This window comes from Pinus tabuliformis, chromosome 3_2 (assembly GCF_031772625.1).
Source record: "Pinus tabuliformis cultivar Carrire ecotype Pingquan chromosome 3_2, CPIR1, whole genome shotgun sequence".
NCBI lineage: Eukaryota > Viridiplantae > Streptophyta > Pinopsida > Pinales > Pinaceae > Pinus > Pinus tabuliformis.
The window spans coordinates 1,263,289,946-1,263,305,411 of record NC_142302.1 but is presented as its reverse complement, the minus strand read 5'-3'; the positions used below and the strand labels follow the sequence as shown (position 1 = coordinate 1,263,305,411).

General features: G+C 42.5%; 1 protein-coding gene across 1 annotated transcript; it reads left to right on the top strand.

Annotated features, from left to right (window-relative positions):
• The first annotated feature begins 4,361 nt into the window (after nt 1-4,361).
• LOC149185332 (uncharacterized) lies at nt 4,362-9,547 on the top strand. Its single transcript, XM_089415629.1, has 2 exons — nt 4,362-4,997; nt 9,497-9,547. Exons 1-2 carry the CDS (start codon nt 4,362-4,364, stop codon nt 9,545-9,547), a joined length of 687 nt encoding a protein of 228 aa, XP_089271755.1.
• The last annotated feature ends 5,919 nt before the right edge of the window (nt 9,548-15,466 follow it).

Below are 15,466 nucleotides of genomic sequence, written 5' to 3'. Positions count from 1 at the left end.
GATCAGATGATGAGGAAGTTTCGCACCGATGAGGTTTCGGTGCCTGTCATTGCGCTAGTAGCCCAATGCACCAAAGGAGTCTAGTTCAATTGGGCACACTATCTCTGTGGTGAGTTCCTTGCGAACTGCCACGAGACACAGGAGCTCAGCAAGATTTTCCACTACATGTGGCTCTTGTTGTCTATTGTACTGGCAGTGTGGGAGATGCCATAGGACAGTCAATTCCCTTCGGTCGGGCTAGACCTACCAGAAGCAGTGAAGTACGCTTCACTGTGGGAAACCAAGGATGCGCAACGCATCAGAGATAGTAATATATTTTGGATCTTGATGGAGATGAACATCTGCATGGCCATCAATTGCAAACCGCGGTTATTGCCTATGGTGTTTGCCAACCTGCAGTGGTACGTGGAGTTTAAGGTAGATTTTCACCATGTGTCCATCAAGGCACGAAAGGACCTTGCACAAACATGGTATGCCTTTCCTTACCTAGCAACCGACGACGCAATTTATGCAGTGTTGGATCATTGGCCGATAGAGTGGTGCACTACATCAGACTTGGTGGTAGGAGCGAGCAAGTTTTCCACGCAGTGCAAGAATGAGGAGGCCAATGAAAAGAGAAAGAAGGAGGCCGTTGACAAGGCCCACGCGGAGTGCAATTCCACTCAGCCGACGGAGAGGCAAACAGGTGGAACAGAGCGGGGCTTTGACAAAGGCGCAACGTCGCCTTCACCCGAGACAGAGGAACTGACGGACGGGAAAACCAAGCAGCATGGCACGGACCCACAGGCGACATCCACCCACATCAAGCATCCAAGGGTGCAAGAGAAAGGTGGGCTGAGGAAGAAATCCAAGGCCACTAAGACGTCGGTGGACCCAATCACCCTGATAGAGGGCAATTTACATGACATTGGAGACACGGTGCGGGATGTCACCGCGGAGGCCCTACAATAGTTTGAGCAACAACATCAACTAATATTGGGGGCCATCCAGACATGTCTGCAGGAGTTGCATACCCGCACGTCACAGGCTGGCATGGTGTCCACCAGCCTTGCTATTGGCACTTCAAAATCTGCTGAGATGCTGCGCGCGTAGGTCTCCACCATGATAGTGCTGCCCGATGGAGCACTGACCACGAAGAATGAAGCTGACAGGCCCACTGTCAGCACCCTCAATGGAGTAGGGTTGAATTTGGTAGCACTCCCTGTCAAGGCACTCCACCTATTACAGGATGGAGTGATTGTGGATCTGAGGGCTTGTGAACATCGCTCTCTATAGGTGATTAGTGAGCAGAGGATTAATAACAAACAGATGGCCCTATAGAGATACTCTGTTATCACTGCCATGACCAAGGTAACCACGCAAAACAAGCGAATAATTCAAGTCGTAGAGGAGGCATGCCGTATGGTCCCGGAGTTGGGCATCCCAGAGGAAGAACCGGTCGAGGTGTGCATCCGCAAGCTGGCTATAAGGGTATGCGATGCTCACACAGAGATGGCAAGGGTTCAGTTGGAGTTGAACCTGCAGATCACCGAACTACAGTTGAATGCCCAGCCTTCAACTCCGCTAGAAGTAAAGGAGTAGCATGCAACTACTGTCACAGAGGAAATAGTCACAGTCGACAGTGGAGTAACAGACTGCACACAACTTTCTGAACAATCGTTTGAGGTCCTGACGAGCTTGCAGGAGGACCCTAATGTACAGTGGCTGGAGACAGAAGCGTGCGAACTGCAGCAGCTCTATGATGAGGTAAAAGGCACAGCGCAAACTGTCGCGCTCACATAGAGACTGGAAAAGCTGCAGGAGGCCAAGCAGTTGAAGGAATAGGTAGATGCAGCATAGCACAAGGAGGCAAGGCTGAAGGCATGACTAAAGCCCTGGCTGGGTGAGGCTTACGCGGTCACAATCTCTATTGAAGGAAATCTTGCGACTCTGCAAGCAACTCAGCAGAAGCTTTAGGTCGACAGTTCAGGAGCAATGACCGAGCAGATCGTTGAAGAAGCAAAGCAAGCGGCCGCACAGTGCATTGCTGAGGTTGTGGTCATACAGGTTGAGCTGGGAGGTCTTCGCGCTAAGATCTCCGCACCCACAAAGTGACTTGAGGGAGAGTCACGATGTTTGTGTTGGGGGCTTGTTGGGAATGGGATCCCCCAAGGACAGTTTTGGGGCTAAAAGCTCATGTTTTGGGTCAAATTTTGTAATAAATTTGTAAAGTCTCCGCAATTTGTGGTTGCGAAGTGCGAAGGTGTCATGAGTCATAAAGGGTTGTCCGCCCTTATTTTGTAAAGTGTAAAGTTGGCTGTAAGGATCTACCCATGGTCCGTGGACCATGGGATTGTATAAAAAGAGCTAAGTAAGTAAGCTTGAAGTAGTCATAGAGTTTTGGTAGTAGAAGACAAGGCTTGGAGTCTTGGTAGAGAAGTCTAAGTTTCGGGTCCTAGCATAGGTAGAGGCTTTGCAACTGAGTGCACAAAGGCCTAGGGTGGAAGTCCATAGCTGAGTGCGCAAAACCCTATAGTTATGTGCACAAGGTGGATAGAGTCTGTAATAATATGAAGATATCAATAAAGAGAAGCATTCTACAAATTCGGTTTCTTTTCTTCCTGTTAATGCATCTAGTTATATTGTGTTTCAGGTTTAATTTATAATGTTTATGTAATGCGCAAATATATGTGATGATATGGGGTAAATGAATGCAAGTAAGCATATTAGATTATGCGGCGCTAACTGTGAATGTTTAGTAAGATAAGTAAAACACTTAAGATAACTTGGAAACTTGTTTAATACGTCATTGCAGCAGTGCAAAAGTACCTGAACCATAGGTTACAGCTGCGTGAAGGTCAATCGTACTCCTTCGCGAAGGTACTAAAGGCTGAAATAAAGGGCTAGACTGACAGAGCCCTAGATCTTAACGACCTGCACGAAAGCAGGAACATAGGGAATAATCCGACATCACGATCATCTTAGGGTGCGGAAACTTGGTTCCAGCATCCCCCCATACTGCTTCGGGTGAGACTTCAGTCCGCGCTCTGGGGGCTAATGCTGAAAGGGCCAGTAGTGTAGGGATTTTTTTGGCTAACTAACGTTGAACTTGGGTTAGGCCCCACATAGCCAACAATATTCATAAGTTAAGTACAAAGTTTCAGGAGCTGAAAATTCAACACATCTACAGGGAATACAACCAGGGCATTGATATGCTTTCCAAATAGGTGTTGTATTTACAATAAGGAAAATTATACTTTGGAAAAGGGGAGGGTGATTTAGTTTATGATCTGATAAATTCTTTGTTAGGAATAGTGAATAAGTTTGTCCTTTTGTAAGGGCTTGGTAGTTTTTTATTTTTTGGGATTTAGAAGTTAAGGATGATCAGTTGGTGATTAGTTGGTATTAGGATTTTATGTTAAGCCTTGTAATGTTATCTTTATATTATCTAATATAAGAAATTTTTGTTGTTTGAAAAAATAGATACGTGAGAAAATATAATTCTAAATCTATCTATATAGCAACATTCACGTAAGGAATAGCATTAACAAAGGGAGAAATCTTTTCCAAATATTTTGGAGACATTCGGGTCACTAATTTTCTAAAAAGAAGAGCTAAAAGCCAAAAATATTGGTTCTATGTTGGAATAAATGAGACTGTTACATTTAAGTAATGATGGTAAATATCCATTTTTCCACAAAAGAAAAAAAATACCGCATCTCAATCAAATCATTGATACCCCATTGGCGTAAAATTAGTCACCACTAGGCTTAAAAATAATGCGATCGCATAAAATTAATCAAAATATATTCTCACAAATCTTTGGAGATATTCTGATTGGCCAATTTCCTAAAGAGAAGATCCCATTCTAATAAATTAAATTTTCTTGTATGTGTCATTTAAGCAATGATGTTGAATACCAATTTTCCTGTCAAATTAAAAAAAAAAATTACAAATTTTGGTCAAAGTAATCACAAAGTATTGGTTGTACAAGAATAAACTAACATAAAATTAATCAGAAGGAAATCTCTCCGCCTATGACTAAATGAGAGTCTCTTTTAAACATTGAATTCAGTATGACCTAAATAATTTTAATAAATCTGATACTCCATAAAATAAATCGAAAAGCTCATAATTTTAGTTAATAAACTAAAAACATTGAAGTCAATATGACCTAAATAAATTTAAAAAATCTAATACTCGGTAAAATAAATCGAAAAGCTCGAAATTTTAGTTTAAAACTCTCATTGCCACTGACAAAAACATTTAAATTTTAAAGTTTCTCTCTCTCAACACCTTAGCCGAAGGATGAGCTAGGTTGCGTCGCTCTGCTCTGAGCCTGCGTCCTCCTTCGCTAGCGGCCTTCGGCCCTCCTGTTTGCCATGGCCCCTCCAGATGCAACCCCGGAGGTGGCAACTGCCCAAATGGCCTTCTCCGCCTTGGTAAAATCCCTTCCGCCCCAGCGTCCTCGTCCTGCAATTTCGAAATTTGTAAAGAAGTTGGATGGATTGCAAGAAGTAGTTCTTCCTCCTGTCCTTCCTCGTATAGCGGCTCTTTCTCTAGTAGAACGAGGCCTCATCGTGCAATTCACTGGCCTGTGGCCCTCCCCGAAGACAGTACAAAGGTGGAACGAGCAGAACTGGGCTGACAAAATGAGCGGCAAAATCTCTATTCGCTTCTGTGGGAAAGGATACTTCACCTTCCACTTTGAATCAAGAGAAGACAAGGATCTAATCTTCAGGAATGGATCGTATTTCATGGATTCCAGAGGATTGTATCTAAGAAAATGGACTCCGGACTTCGATCCCGAACTTGATGTCCCTAGTGCAGTCCCGGTCTGGTTCCGGCTTCCTCATCTCCCTCTCCATTGTTGGGGAGATGAATTAGTTCGAGCCATTGGTAATGTTGTTGGGAAGTTTATTGATCGCAGCGAGCCAAAGGATAGTATGCAATCTTGTGCACACATCTGTGTTGAAGTTGATCTCAGCAAGGGTCTTCCAGAGGCTATTAAGCTCAAAGTGGATGACTGGCCTCACATCCAGCAGCTGGACTATGAACAGATCCCATTTAAATGCAAGGTATGTCATGAATATGGCCATTTTTCCAACCGATGCTCTAAGTTAGTTGATGTTGAAAACGCTACACAAGATGAGCAATGGTAAACTGTAAAAAAAAAGAAGATTGCCTCTGTTCCTAAGGCAAACCCTGAAGCTGCTCCTCCCAAGATTAATCACTTAGCTCCCCCCTCCACCTCCTCCCTGGATCCTCTCCTTAACATTTCTGCCACTGCTCCTCACTTTGAGGCTCCTTTGGAATCATCTAACCGCTTTGATGCCCTTTCCCTCCTTGAAAATGACCCCCCATCCCCATCCCCCTTTTGTAAACTTCTCCCTCTTCATCTCATGACCCTCCCCTTACCCGCATAGCCAGGAGCTCCTCCAAAGAGCACGGTGTAAATCTGGAAATGCATAAAAAACAAGGACCAGGTAGAAAATCCATAAAGCAACAGAGGGATGAAAATGCCCAAAAATACATAGCCATGGGTACACAAAACCCTATAGAAACCTACATCCTGGGGCAAAATAGCAAAGAAGTAGCACACAAGGAGCAGGGAGGGCGAGCAACTCTCCGTATACCCCATACTCAATGATGAAGGTCTTATCCTGGAATAGTAGGGGACTAGGGCACCCCTCTAAAATTGCTGCCCTGAAAGACCCGATAACTCATGAGAAACCAAGAATCTTAATGTTTCAAGAAACAAAATAAGGACATCAAGAAATGAAAGGAATCATTGATCAGATCAAGCAGTATGAAGGTGACAATTGTGAATCAAGGGGCGCCTCAGGCGGAATCACCACCATCTGGAACAAAAGTACTTGGACATGCATATCCAATACAATCAGTCAGTATTGGATTAAAGTCACTCTAGAGAATCAATCAGATAACAAGAAAATAGTCATCTACAATATCTATGCACCAAATCACTTCAGAGATAAAGAGCAATGTTGGGCTTCTCTCAAAACAGAAATAGATGATGAAGATAATAGTAATATTATTCTTGGCAGAGATCTCAATCTCATACTCCACTCCAATGAGAAGAGAGGAGGTATTTTTACCCATGATCCCCACAGAACAAAGTTGGAAATTATCATGTAGGAACACGATTTAGTTGACGTTGTTCCAAAAAATCGCAGATTCACTTGGAACAACCACAGATTGGGCAAAGATAACATTATGGAGCGGCTAGACAAGATTATGATAAATGTCTCTCTTCTTTCTGCTTACTCCACTACTTACGCTGCTGTCCTTCCCTATTCGGCATCTGATCATTATCCTACAGTCCTAGTCCTTGAGGCCCACTACCCCTTGGGGCCCATTCCGTTTAAATTTAGCTCACTTTGGAGCAGCATTCCTGCTGCAAATCAGATTGTCAAACTCACATGGAGTCAGCACATAGAAGGATCGCCAGGATTCATTTGGGAAAGCAAGTTGAAGAGGACCAAATGTGCCTTAAAGGATTGGGCAAAGAATTATTACAAATAATTGGAGAAGGCCAAAACTGAAATAAAAATCGAATTAGAAAGGGTCCACAACAAAATAGAGGAACAAGGACTCTCCCAAGAATACAGAGCATTAGAAGGTGATCTCTATTTCCAGCTTTATCGTGCCAATAGAGATGAAGAACAAAAATGGAGAATAAAATCGAGACAGCTTTGGTTGCAAGGAGGGGATAAAAATTTTGCCTTCTTCCACAAGCAGGCCATAGTTAGGAAAATTAGGAATAATGTCACCTCCATCACTGATGAGGAAGGCCATCTCCAAACTGCTCAAGATGCTATTAAGAAGACTGCCTCAGACTATTACAACATCCTCCTAACTGAGACAAAAGCAGCAGAAGACTACTCAGATCTTCTTCAGCACTTGCCCATGGGAATTAGTGAGGAAATCAATGCAAGATTAATCAAAGAAATTGAAGAGGATGAAATTCAAAATGCCATCTGGACGCTCGAGCCAGACAAAGCCCCTGGGCCAGATGGTTTCCCCATTTGTTTTTACAGAACTTATTGGGGAACTATCAAAAAATACCTTGTCAAAATGATAAGATGGGCTCAGCGCAAGTGCAAAATCGGAGGATATACTAATGCCACTCATCTTGCCCTTATTCCCAAAGAGAATAGACCCTCATCCTTCTCTCATTGCCAGCCCATTTCTTTGTGCAACTCTTCTTATAAAATCTTGACCAAAATCCTTGCTTCACACCTCAAACCTTTCCTTCCCTCTCTCATTTCTGAAAACCAAGGAGGTTTCTTGGCCAACAGACAAATATCCGACTCCATCCTTCTAGTCCAAGAGGCCATTCATTCCATCCAAACTAGAAATTAAAAAGGCTTCATCCTTAAACTTGACTTAGCCAGTGCCTTCGATCAAGTTAGGCACTCCTTTTTATTTGTTGTTTTGGACAAATTGGGATTTGCCACACCCTTCATTGACCTTGTCAAAGCATGCATTACTGGCCCCTGGATCTCCCCTCTCATTAATGGTAGACCAGGGCCTTCCTTCCAATCTTCCCAAGGTCTAAGACAAGGCTACCCCCTCTCTCCTTACCTTTTCATCTTGATGGCTGAATCCTTCAGCAGGGCCTTGGACTACAATGGTCACATGGGACTTATTACTGGGATCAAATTTGGAAATGGAGTCAAGAACATAAACCATTCCCAATTTGCTGACGATACACTGTTAATGGGAGGAGCCTCCAACAACATAGCTCACCGATTCAAATCCCTCCTAGATAAATATATGAGCTACTTCGAAGGTTTGGTCAACTACCTCAAGAGCTGCATCTATGGCTGGAACACTTCTGCTCAAACTCTGCATAGCATTGCCAACACTTTTGGAGTCCCTTGCAAGTTGGATTGGGGGCACTTTTCCTACCTGGGCATGCCAGTGAGTGCTGGCAATCTAAAAGCTGCAGTCTGGGACACTATTATTGACAAAATGAAAAGGAAAGTGCAGCAATGGGGCACCTCTTGGCTTAACCTAGTAGGGCGCCTAATTCTTCTAAAATCAGGTCTCTCCTCCTTACCCTTATATCAATTCTCGCTCCTGCAAGCCCCAACTAATTTTCATCACAAAGTGGAGGCCATCCTCCATCACTTTCTTTGGAAAGGGGGGAAAAATGAAAGAAAGAAATATAACCTTCCAAACTGGAAATAGGTTATTCAATCTCAGGAGCAAGAAGGGCATGGAATTAGATCACCAAAACTCCTAAATCTAGCCTTTGGTGGCAAGATTATGTGGAGGCTCATTAATGGCAAGCTTGCTTGGTGGAAGAAAGTGTTAGAAACCAAATATCTCAATACCCCAAAGCAGAAACTCTTTGATCATGAGATCCCTAGCAGATCTTGTTCTAAAATCTGGGGGCTGTGTGAGAAAGCAATCCCCCTCCGTGCACAAAACATTTCCAAGGTTCCCAAGGGTGGCAATAACATTAGAATCAGAGCAGACAAGATAATGGGCCAACAACCCATTAACAGCAGACCTGGTACTCAGCAGATCTTATCCTTTCTTAACAGCATGGGGATTCATAATTTGGATCAGATATCTCAGTGGGACACCCAGTCTCAAATTTGGAAAGGATGGACCTTCCCAAATATACCCATTGAAATGGAAGCAAGCCTCACCAATCTTCAAACCAATCTTCATGGCATTTCCCCTACCCAAAAAAACAGTGATGATGGCTTTCATTGGGACCCCTCAGGCTCCAACTACACAGTCAAAGCCGCTTACCAACAGATCTGCAGCAATGAACACCCCATGCCCATTTGGACGTAGTGGAAAATAGCTTGGAAAACAGAGACCCTCCCAAAAATAAAATTCTTTATTTGGGTCCTCCTAAAAGGGAAAGTCCTCACCTCTGAGAATCTAGAAAAACGTGGGGTAATTGGCCCATCCCACTGTTCAAGTTGTCAAGCAGTTGAAGAAACCATTCAGCATCTGTTCATAGATTTCCCTTTTGCCATAGCCTGTTGGAGAGAAGCTTTCCGGAACATCAACCTACCTTGGGGTACCAACAGCTCTGTTGTTGAAGCCTTGCAACTATGGAAAAGAAACTACCCTTGGCAGCATAAGAAAAACAACGTTCCACGTAGAGTATGGAATTCTTTACCATGCTCTCTCTTGTGGAACATATGGCTAGCTCGAAATCACATGGTCTTCAAGGACAAAGAAAACAGCATCAGGAAGTTATACAATAAGGCATGGAGTCTCACATTGGAAGCAATGTCTGCTAAAAGTCAAGGGAATCTTAACACAACCAATCTCTATGTGGAAGAAAGGAACTTCATAGGGTATTTGTTGGACAAAAACAACAATGCCCACAGTAGGAGTAACACCAACAACAACAACAACTCTAGCTACAGTTGGAAAATTAGAATGAAAGGTGAGGAGTTTTCTTTATGGCTCAGAAACTGCAACACCCATTGTTTTTTCTTTGATGGTGCCTCTAAATCTAACCCAGGAATGGCCGGGGCTGGAGGAATCATCTGTAATGCCAATGGAGACATCATAAATACCTATGAATGGGGACTAGGCAATCTATCCAATAACAGGGCCGAAGTTCTTGCCCTCTATCAAGGTCTCCTCCAACTTCAAAAACTTGGCATACACACAGCAACGATCATTGGAGACTTGGTTATTGTCATTAGCCTGATGGTACACAACTGAAGTGCCTCCAATGTGATCCTACAAAAATCAATCAGTAGATGCCAAGCACTTTCCCATCAGATGAATGAAGCTCGATTCTATCATGTACTCCGCACTCTCAACAAGGAGGCAGATATGCGTGCAAACAGAGCCTGCTTCCATCCTATTGGCATTCTTCATTGTAACACCTCTGAGTCACAATGTTTTCTGCCATAATCAGAAATAAATCACCTCACAGATTATCTGCAGAGGTGTCCAGTTCCATCAGATCCCTCTTAGCTGACGTTTGTATTATTCTCATGATTGATTTAGCTCACGGGTCACCTAAAATCTCCTCCAAATCTATTGCAGAGGATATCAATGTCATAAAATCTTAGAATTCAACCCAAATACTCAACCTCCGTCTTTTCTCACAAGCGCTCCTGCTGTCTTCATACCATTCCCATGAACTATCTCTCAATTTTCATGTGAATCCATTTCCATACCTCCTCGATTCGCTGGCCAAGCACTTGTATTTAATCATGGTCCCCCTCGATCTGAATCACTCCTCCCTCTTCCCTCTTCTGCTCTTGCATTCCCCTTCTATGCCTTCGCTCTCCCTCATCATTCTTCATCCCGATCTTCCATCCCTTTGCTTTTCAAAGCCCCCTGCTACCACTCTATCCCAGATCTCTGCCCATTGGAGCTGTGCTTTTACAGGCTTGTGCTACACTCAGGTTCAACAAATTGCTCTAAAATCATGGCAAGAAGTGAGGATTGCTTCCATTGTGCTGATCTCCAGGTAGAGCTGGAGCAAATCCGCGCATAGTAGAAGATCTTGGATACCAAAATTAACACTCAGACTCAAATTAATAAGGAGAAACATGAGTCCAACCTCAATCTCTTCCATCACAGAGTGTCTTCACTCTAGGGATAGTTCAATGACCTCTCAAATAAGTGCAACCATGTCAAAGAGTCCGTGGATATTCTGAAGTATATGTTGGAAAAAAATAATGCTCCAAGTACCAGCTCAGCAAATGCAAGAAATAGAGATGCTGAAGGCAACCCTGAAGAATCCACAGCACGTCAAATCCACCACATAAGCATTGATTAAGCATGAATTTCAAATACTGTCTTTTGTTATTTCAGTTTGTTCGAGTCTACACTAGCTCAGTTTTGCATACAGTTAAGAATGACGAAAGCAAAAGGGATTTTGTTCTCAATGTCGTCCTCCCCTACTCTGCTTCTCATCTACACTTCCTTCTTTTTTGAATATAAACAACAACTGACTTTGTAAAAAAAAAAGCATTTAAATTTAAAATACGATACTTAAAATAAAAATAATAAAAATAAAATAAAATAAAAAACTTCAAAATCATCTTCACAGTGTATTTTAGCAAATTTTTATGTTTCTTTTTAATATTTTGTCAGGCCAACATTAATTATATGAATAACTTGTTTCATTTTCATTAAGATAGGATATGACTATATACAAGGAGAGGGAGACTATTGGGTTTCATCTCCCAATTTCTCTTCATCTTCCAACTTCTCTTATTTTTCTATTTACCATATTTACATTGGATTCATAATCCTAAAGATGAGGTGTTCAACATTCCCTCCCTTAATTTGAAGGGATGTTGGCGAGTCCAAGCATGATTTTGAATCTTTGAAACTTTTCCCTTCCACGTGCTTTGGTGAAGATATCTGCAATATGCTCATTTGTGGAATAATTTCATAGGTGGATTGTTTTAGCCTCAACATGATGCCGAATCAAACGATATTTTGTATTGATATGCTTTGTTCGATCATGGAACTTTAGGTTCTTGGCCAACTTTATTGTAGAAGTGTTTTCAATCAAAAGAAGAGTTGAATGTATTTATTTTTCCTTCAAATCTTCGGGAATGTTCTTGAGCCACACAATTTCCTTCATTGCTTCAGCTGCTGCCACATATTCTGCTTTAGTTGTGGAATCTCGTGGCACTGACTATAACATAACCTGAAGTGGATACTCTAGTTTATTTATCTCCATTGAAATCATAATCAGAGTATCCCATCAAGTTGAAGTCATCCACATGTGTATACTTGAGTCCAAAGTCTTAAGTTCCCTTCAAGTAATTTAGAACTATTTTTGCAGTAGACCAGTGACCCTCACAAGGCTTTTGCATAAACCTGGAGAGGATTCCAACAACAAATGAAATGTTTGATCTGGTAGTAGTCACGTAGTTGATACTTCCTACGAGTTGGCTCTACTTTGTTGCATCCTCAATTCTTTTTCCTTCATAGATGTGAGCTTTAAGTTATATTCTATTGGAGGAGTCAAAGGATTGCACTTAACCATGCCAAACCTATTCAAAAAATATCCAATGTACTTCTTCTGAGAGAGGAATATAAAATTTGGATGTTGAGTTACTTCAATACCAAGATAGTAGTGAACATAGCCCAAATATGTCATTTCAAAACTTTTCCTCAGTTCTTTCTTAATGGATGCAATGTAGCTCTCATTGTTCCTTGCCATAAGAATATCATCTACATACACCACAAGATATGCAACTATTTTTCCAGCTTTATTGACAAACAAAGTTGCATCATCAAGATCATAATGTTTGAAATTGAGTTTCAAAAGATGCTGAGTCAATTTCTCGCACCAAGCTCGCAGTGCTTGCTTGAGGCCATACAAGGATTTTACAATCTTGCATATTTTTTGTTCCCATCCCTTCACAACAAATCCTCCTGGTTGGTACATAACAACATCCTCTATCATATCTCTATTCAAGAAAGCAGTTTTTACATCCATTTGATGGAATTTCCAACTGTTCTGAGCTTCCAAGGCAAAGAGTGTCTGGATGGTAGCCCATTTTGATGTGGGGGAAAAACTATCCTCATAATCAACCCCTTCCTTTTGTGCAAAACCTTTTGCCACAAGCCTAGATTTGTGCTTGTCAAGTGAGCCATCTACTTTATACTTGTTTTTGAAGGCCCACTTGCAGCCTATTGGTTTGTTTTCCAATGGAGGATCAACCAACTTCCAAGAGCCATTCTTTATCAAAGCATCATATTATTTATGCATCGATTCTTTCCAATCATCATGAGAAGAAACTTATTTGAAGGAATGATCCGAATTGGATCCATAAAGAATGATTAACAGAGCCATGGCTGTACCAGGTCGGGACAGACTTCAAAGAATTTTAAACGACGATAAAAAACACCTCTAAACCAGTGGCAGTGGCAGCTAGCGTGGAACGACGAGGACCTCAGTCAAAGCGCACTGACCGAGGCCCATGGAGACTACGCAGGAGGCAAAATTAGCCCCTGGGAGGCCCGGATCGGGAAACAGAGGGAGTTTCTGATGCACAATTAGCGCTTAGTGCTTAGCACTAATCGTGCATCGCTGGGCAAAAACCCTCAAAATGGAGAAGCCCCGAGCACTCGGTCATGTGGGAGCCGGAAAAACCGTGGGACAAAAGGCTAAGCGCTAAAGGCGGGACCCGCTCCAAAACTGACGGTATTGATTGGGAGCATCAATGGGCGGTAAGCAGTTTTGATGAAAAAGGAGCGATTCCACTCAGCGCCCGACGCGTGGCAAGTAGAGGAGAGAGAAAACTGCTGCTCATCGCGCGCTAACGATCGAGCTAGTTAACCGCGTGGGATGAGCGAATGGCGTCAGATCTGGGGGATCTAGATCTAACGGCTGAGATCATGCCCGATGGAGAAGACACAATTGACAGAGGGTTAAGCCGCGATTTAGAAGAACTTGAGGTCCGCTTTGACCGCCAAGGTGGCAGAAGACTCATTCCAAGACGTAACCGAAGAATTGAACCGATGAAGTAGGCTGGCACAGTTCGTAGGAGGACAAGTGGCCATCCCTGAGAGCTTGATGATGGCACTGAAACAGGGAACTCCAAGCGCAGCTGCAAGTAGGCAATCTGATGGAGGCGGAAGAGGAAGCCAACCGCCATGAGCTCGAATGGCTTTAAAGCCATATACAGACCGGACAGAGGGCATGAGTCGGGAACCGAAAGACAGAACACCGAAGACAAAAGACAGAGAAAAGAAGGCCACCACTGAAGCTGGACCGGAGATGTAGCCCTGGAGGATAGGGTGAACTCCTTATTAATTTCTTGTGTTCTTGTATTTGCTTACTGTATTTCTATGTTGTTTTCCATTTTTAAGTGTCTATGTATTTGCAATCTGATCGATCCGTTGCTTAAATAACTTAGACACACCAGCACATGAGTCTGTAATACATTCATTTAATAAATCTTTAACTGGGGTCACTCATAGGGTGATTATCAGATCAAGTGGTATCAGAGCTTTAGGCTGTAAGGTTAGACAAGCTTATGTTGGTTTAGCTGTTGAATGCTCACTAGATCAAAGCTCAAATTATGAGAAGGAGAGTTGGTTGAAATTAATCCTGAAATTGAGAGAGTCTATCCTCGGAAGACAATGTCAGAGGAAGGTTCTGTGGGGCTAGACCCTCAACTCATAGAGAGTTCCTAGCTATAAAGTCTATGGTAGAAGAAATGTATAGGGACTTTAGAAAGCATAAGGATGAAGATTCATCAGGTTCTAAACAAGATAAAGAAGAAGAAGAATCTCATAACCGTGACCACTCAAAAGGAAAAGGGAAAGAGGAAAACTTTCTCACACCTCCTAATAGCCTTGTGCATAATAAGAAAGCATCTTTGATTAAGCTAGATGTTAATTCGATTTGCCTATATATGATGGAGAGCTAAATGCTGAAAAGTTGGACAATTGGATTAGACAAATTGATGTGTATTGCAGAGTGTAGAACATCGACTCAGACAAGAGAAAAATTCAGCTGGAAAGCCTACGCATAGGAGGCACTGCCTTGGTTTGGTGGGAAGGCAGAACCCAAGCTGACATGAAAAGACATGGTAAGACTATCTCTGTCTGGAGTGAATTTTTTTTTGCCATCAAGAAGCAATTCTATCCATTGGCCTACATGCAACAAGCCATGATGAGCTAGCAAACTCTTCGGCAGTTGAAAGGGAAAAGTGTGCAAGGGTACACTCAAGAATTTATAAAGAGAGCATTGATTCTAGGGATCTCATTAGACTCACCAGAGACTCTTTTGAAGTACATTGGTGGTCTACACAACTACATGAGGCATACCATCCTCATGTTTAATCCCACTAGTATAGATGAGGTATCTATACAAGCTACTCATCTAGAGGCTAGAGGAAAGAATGGAAATCCAGAAGTTCGGGGACCATCCCAACCCACTGCAAGCAAGAGGAGAAAAGAAAGCAGAAGTGGAAAGCAAGGAAGGCTAACACTGCATAGAAAGGAAAAGCTTCATGCACTCACTGTAAAAAGGATGGGCATGATGATGAGCTTTGTTGGATTCTGCATCCAGAGCTAAGGCCTAAGAAGTCCAAGGGCAAGAAGAAGAAGACTGCTGCAGCTATTCAGAAAGATTTGGAGTCAAACTTGGGAGATGAAACAACCATTGCAGCCACAGGTATGAAAGGTAAGAATTCTGCTCAAACTATTATTGATGAAGAACATGAGAGAAAAAGACATGAGCTTTTCCATATTTTAGTTATTTCCAAACATCAAAAGATTGATACTTTGTTTGATAGTAGTGTTAGAGTCGGTCTTGTAGCCCTCCATCAGCGATCAAAACTCTTTGCATTTGCATAGGTAGGTGTCTCATCAGTGTAAATTTTTGCATCCCATTAGGCATGCCATAACCCTGATGGAGGAGCTGGTGTATTTGTACCCCTCTTGGCATTGCTAGATTAGGTCATTTCAGTCACTAAGCTCTTTCAAGCTTGTCTTGTCT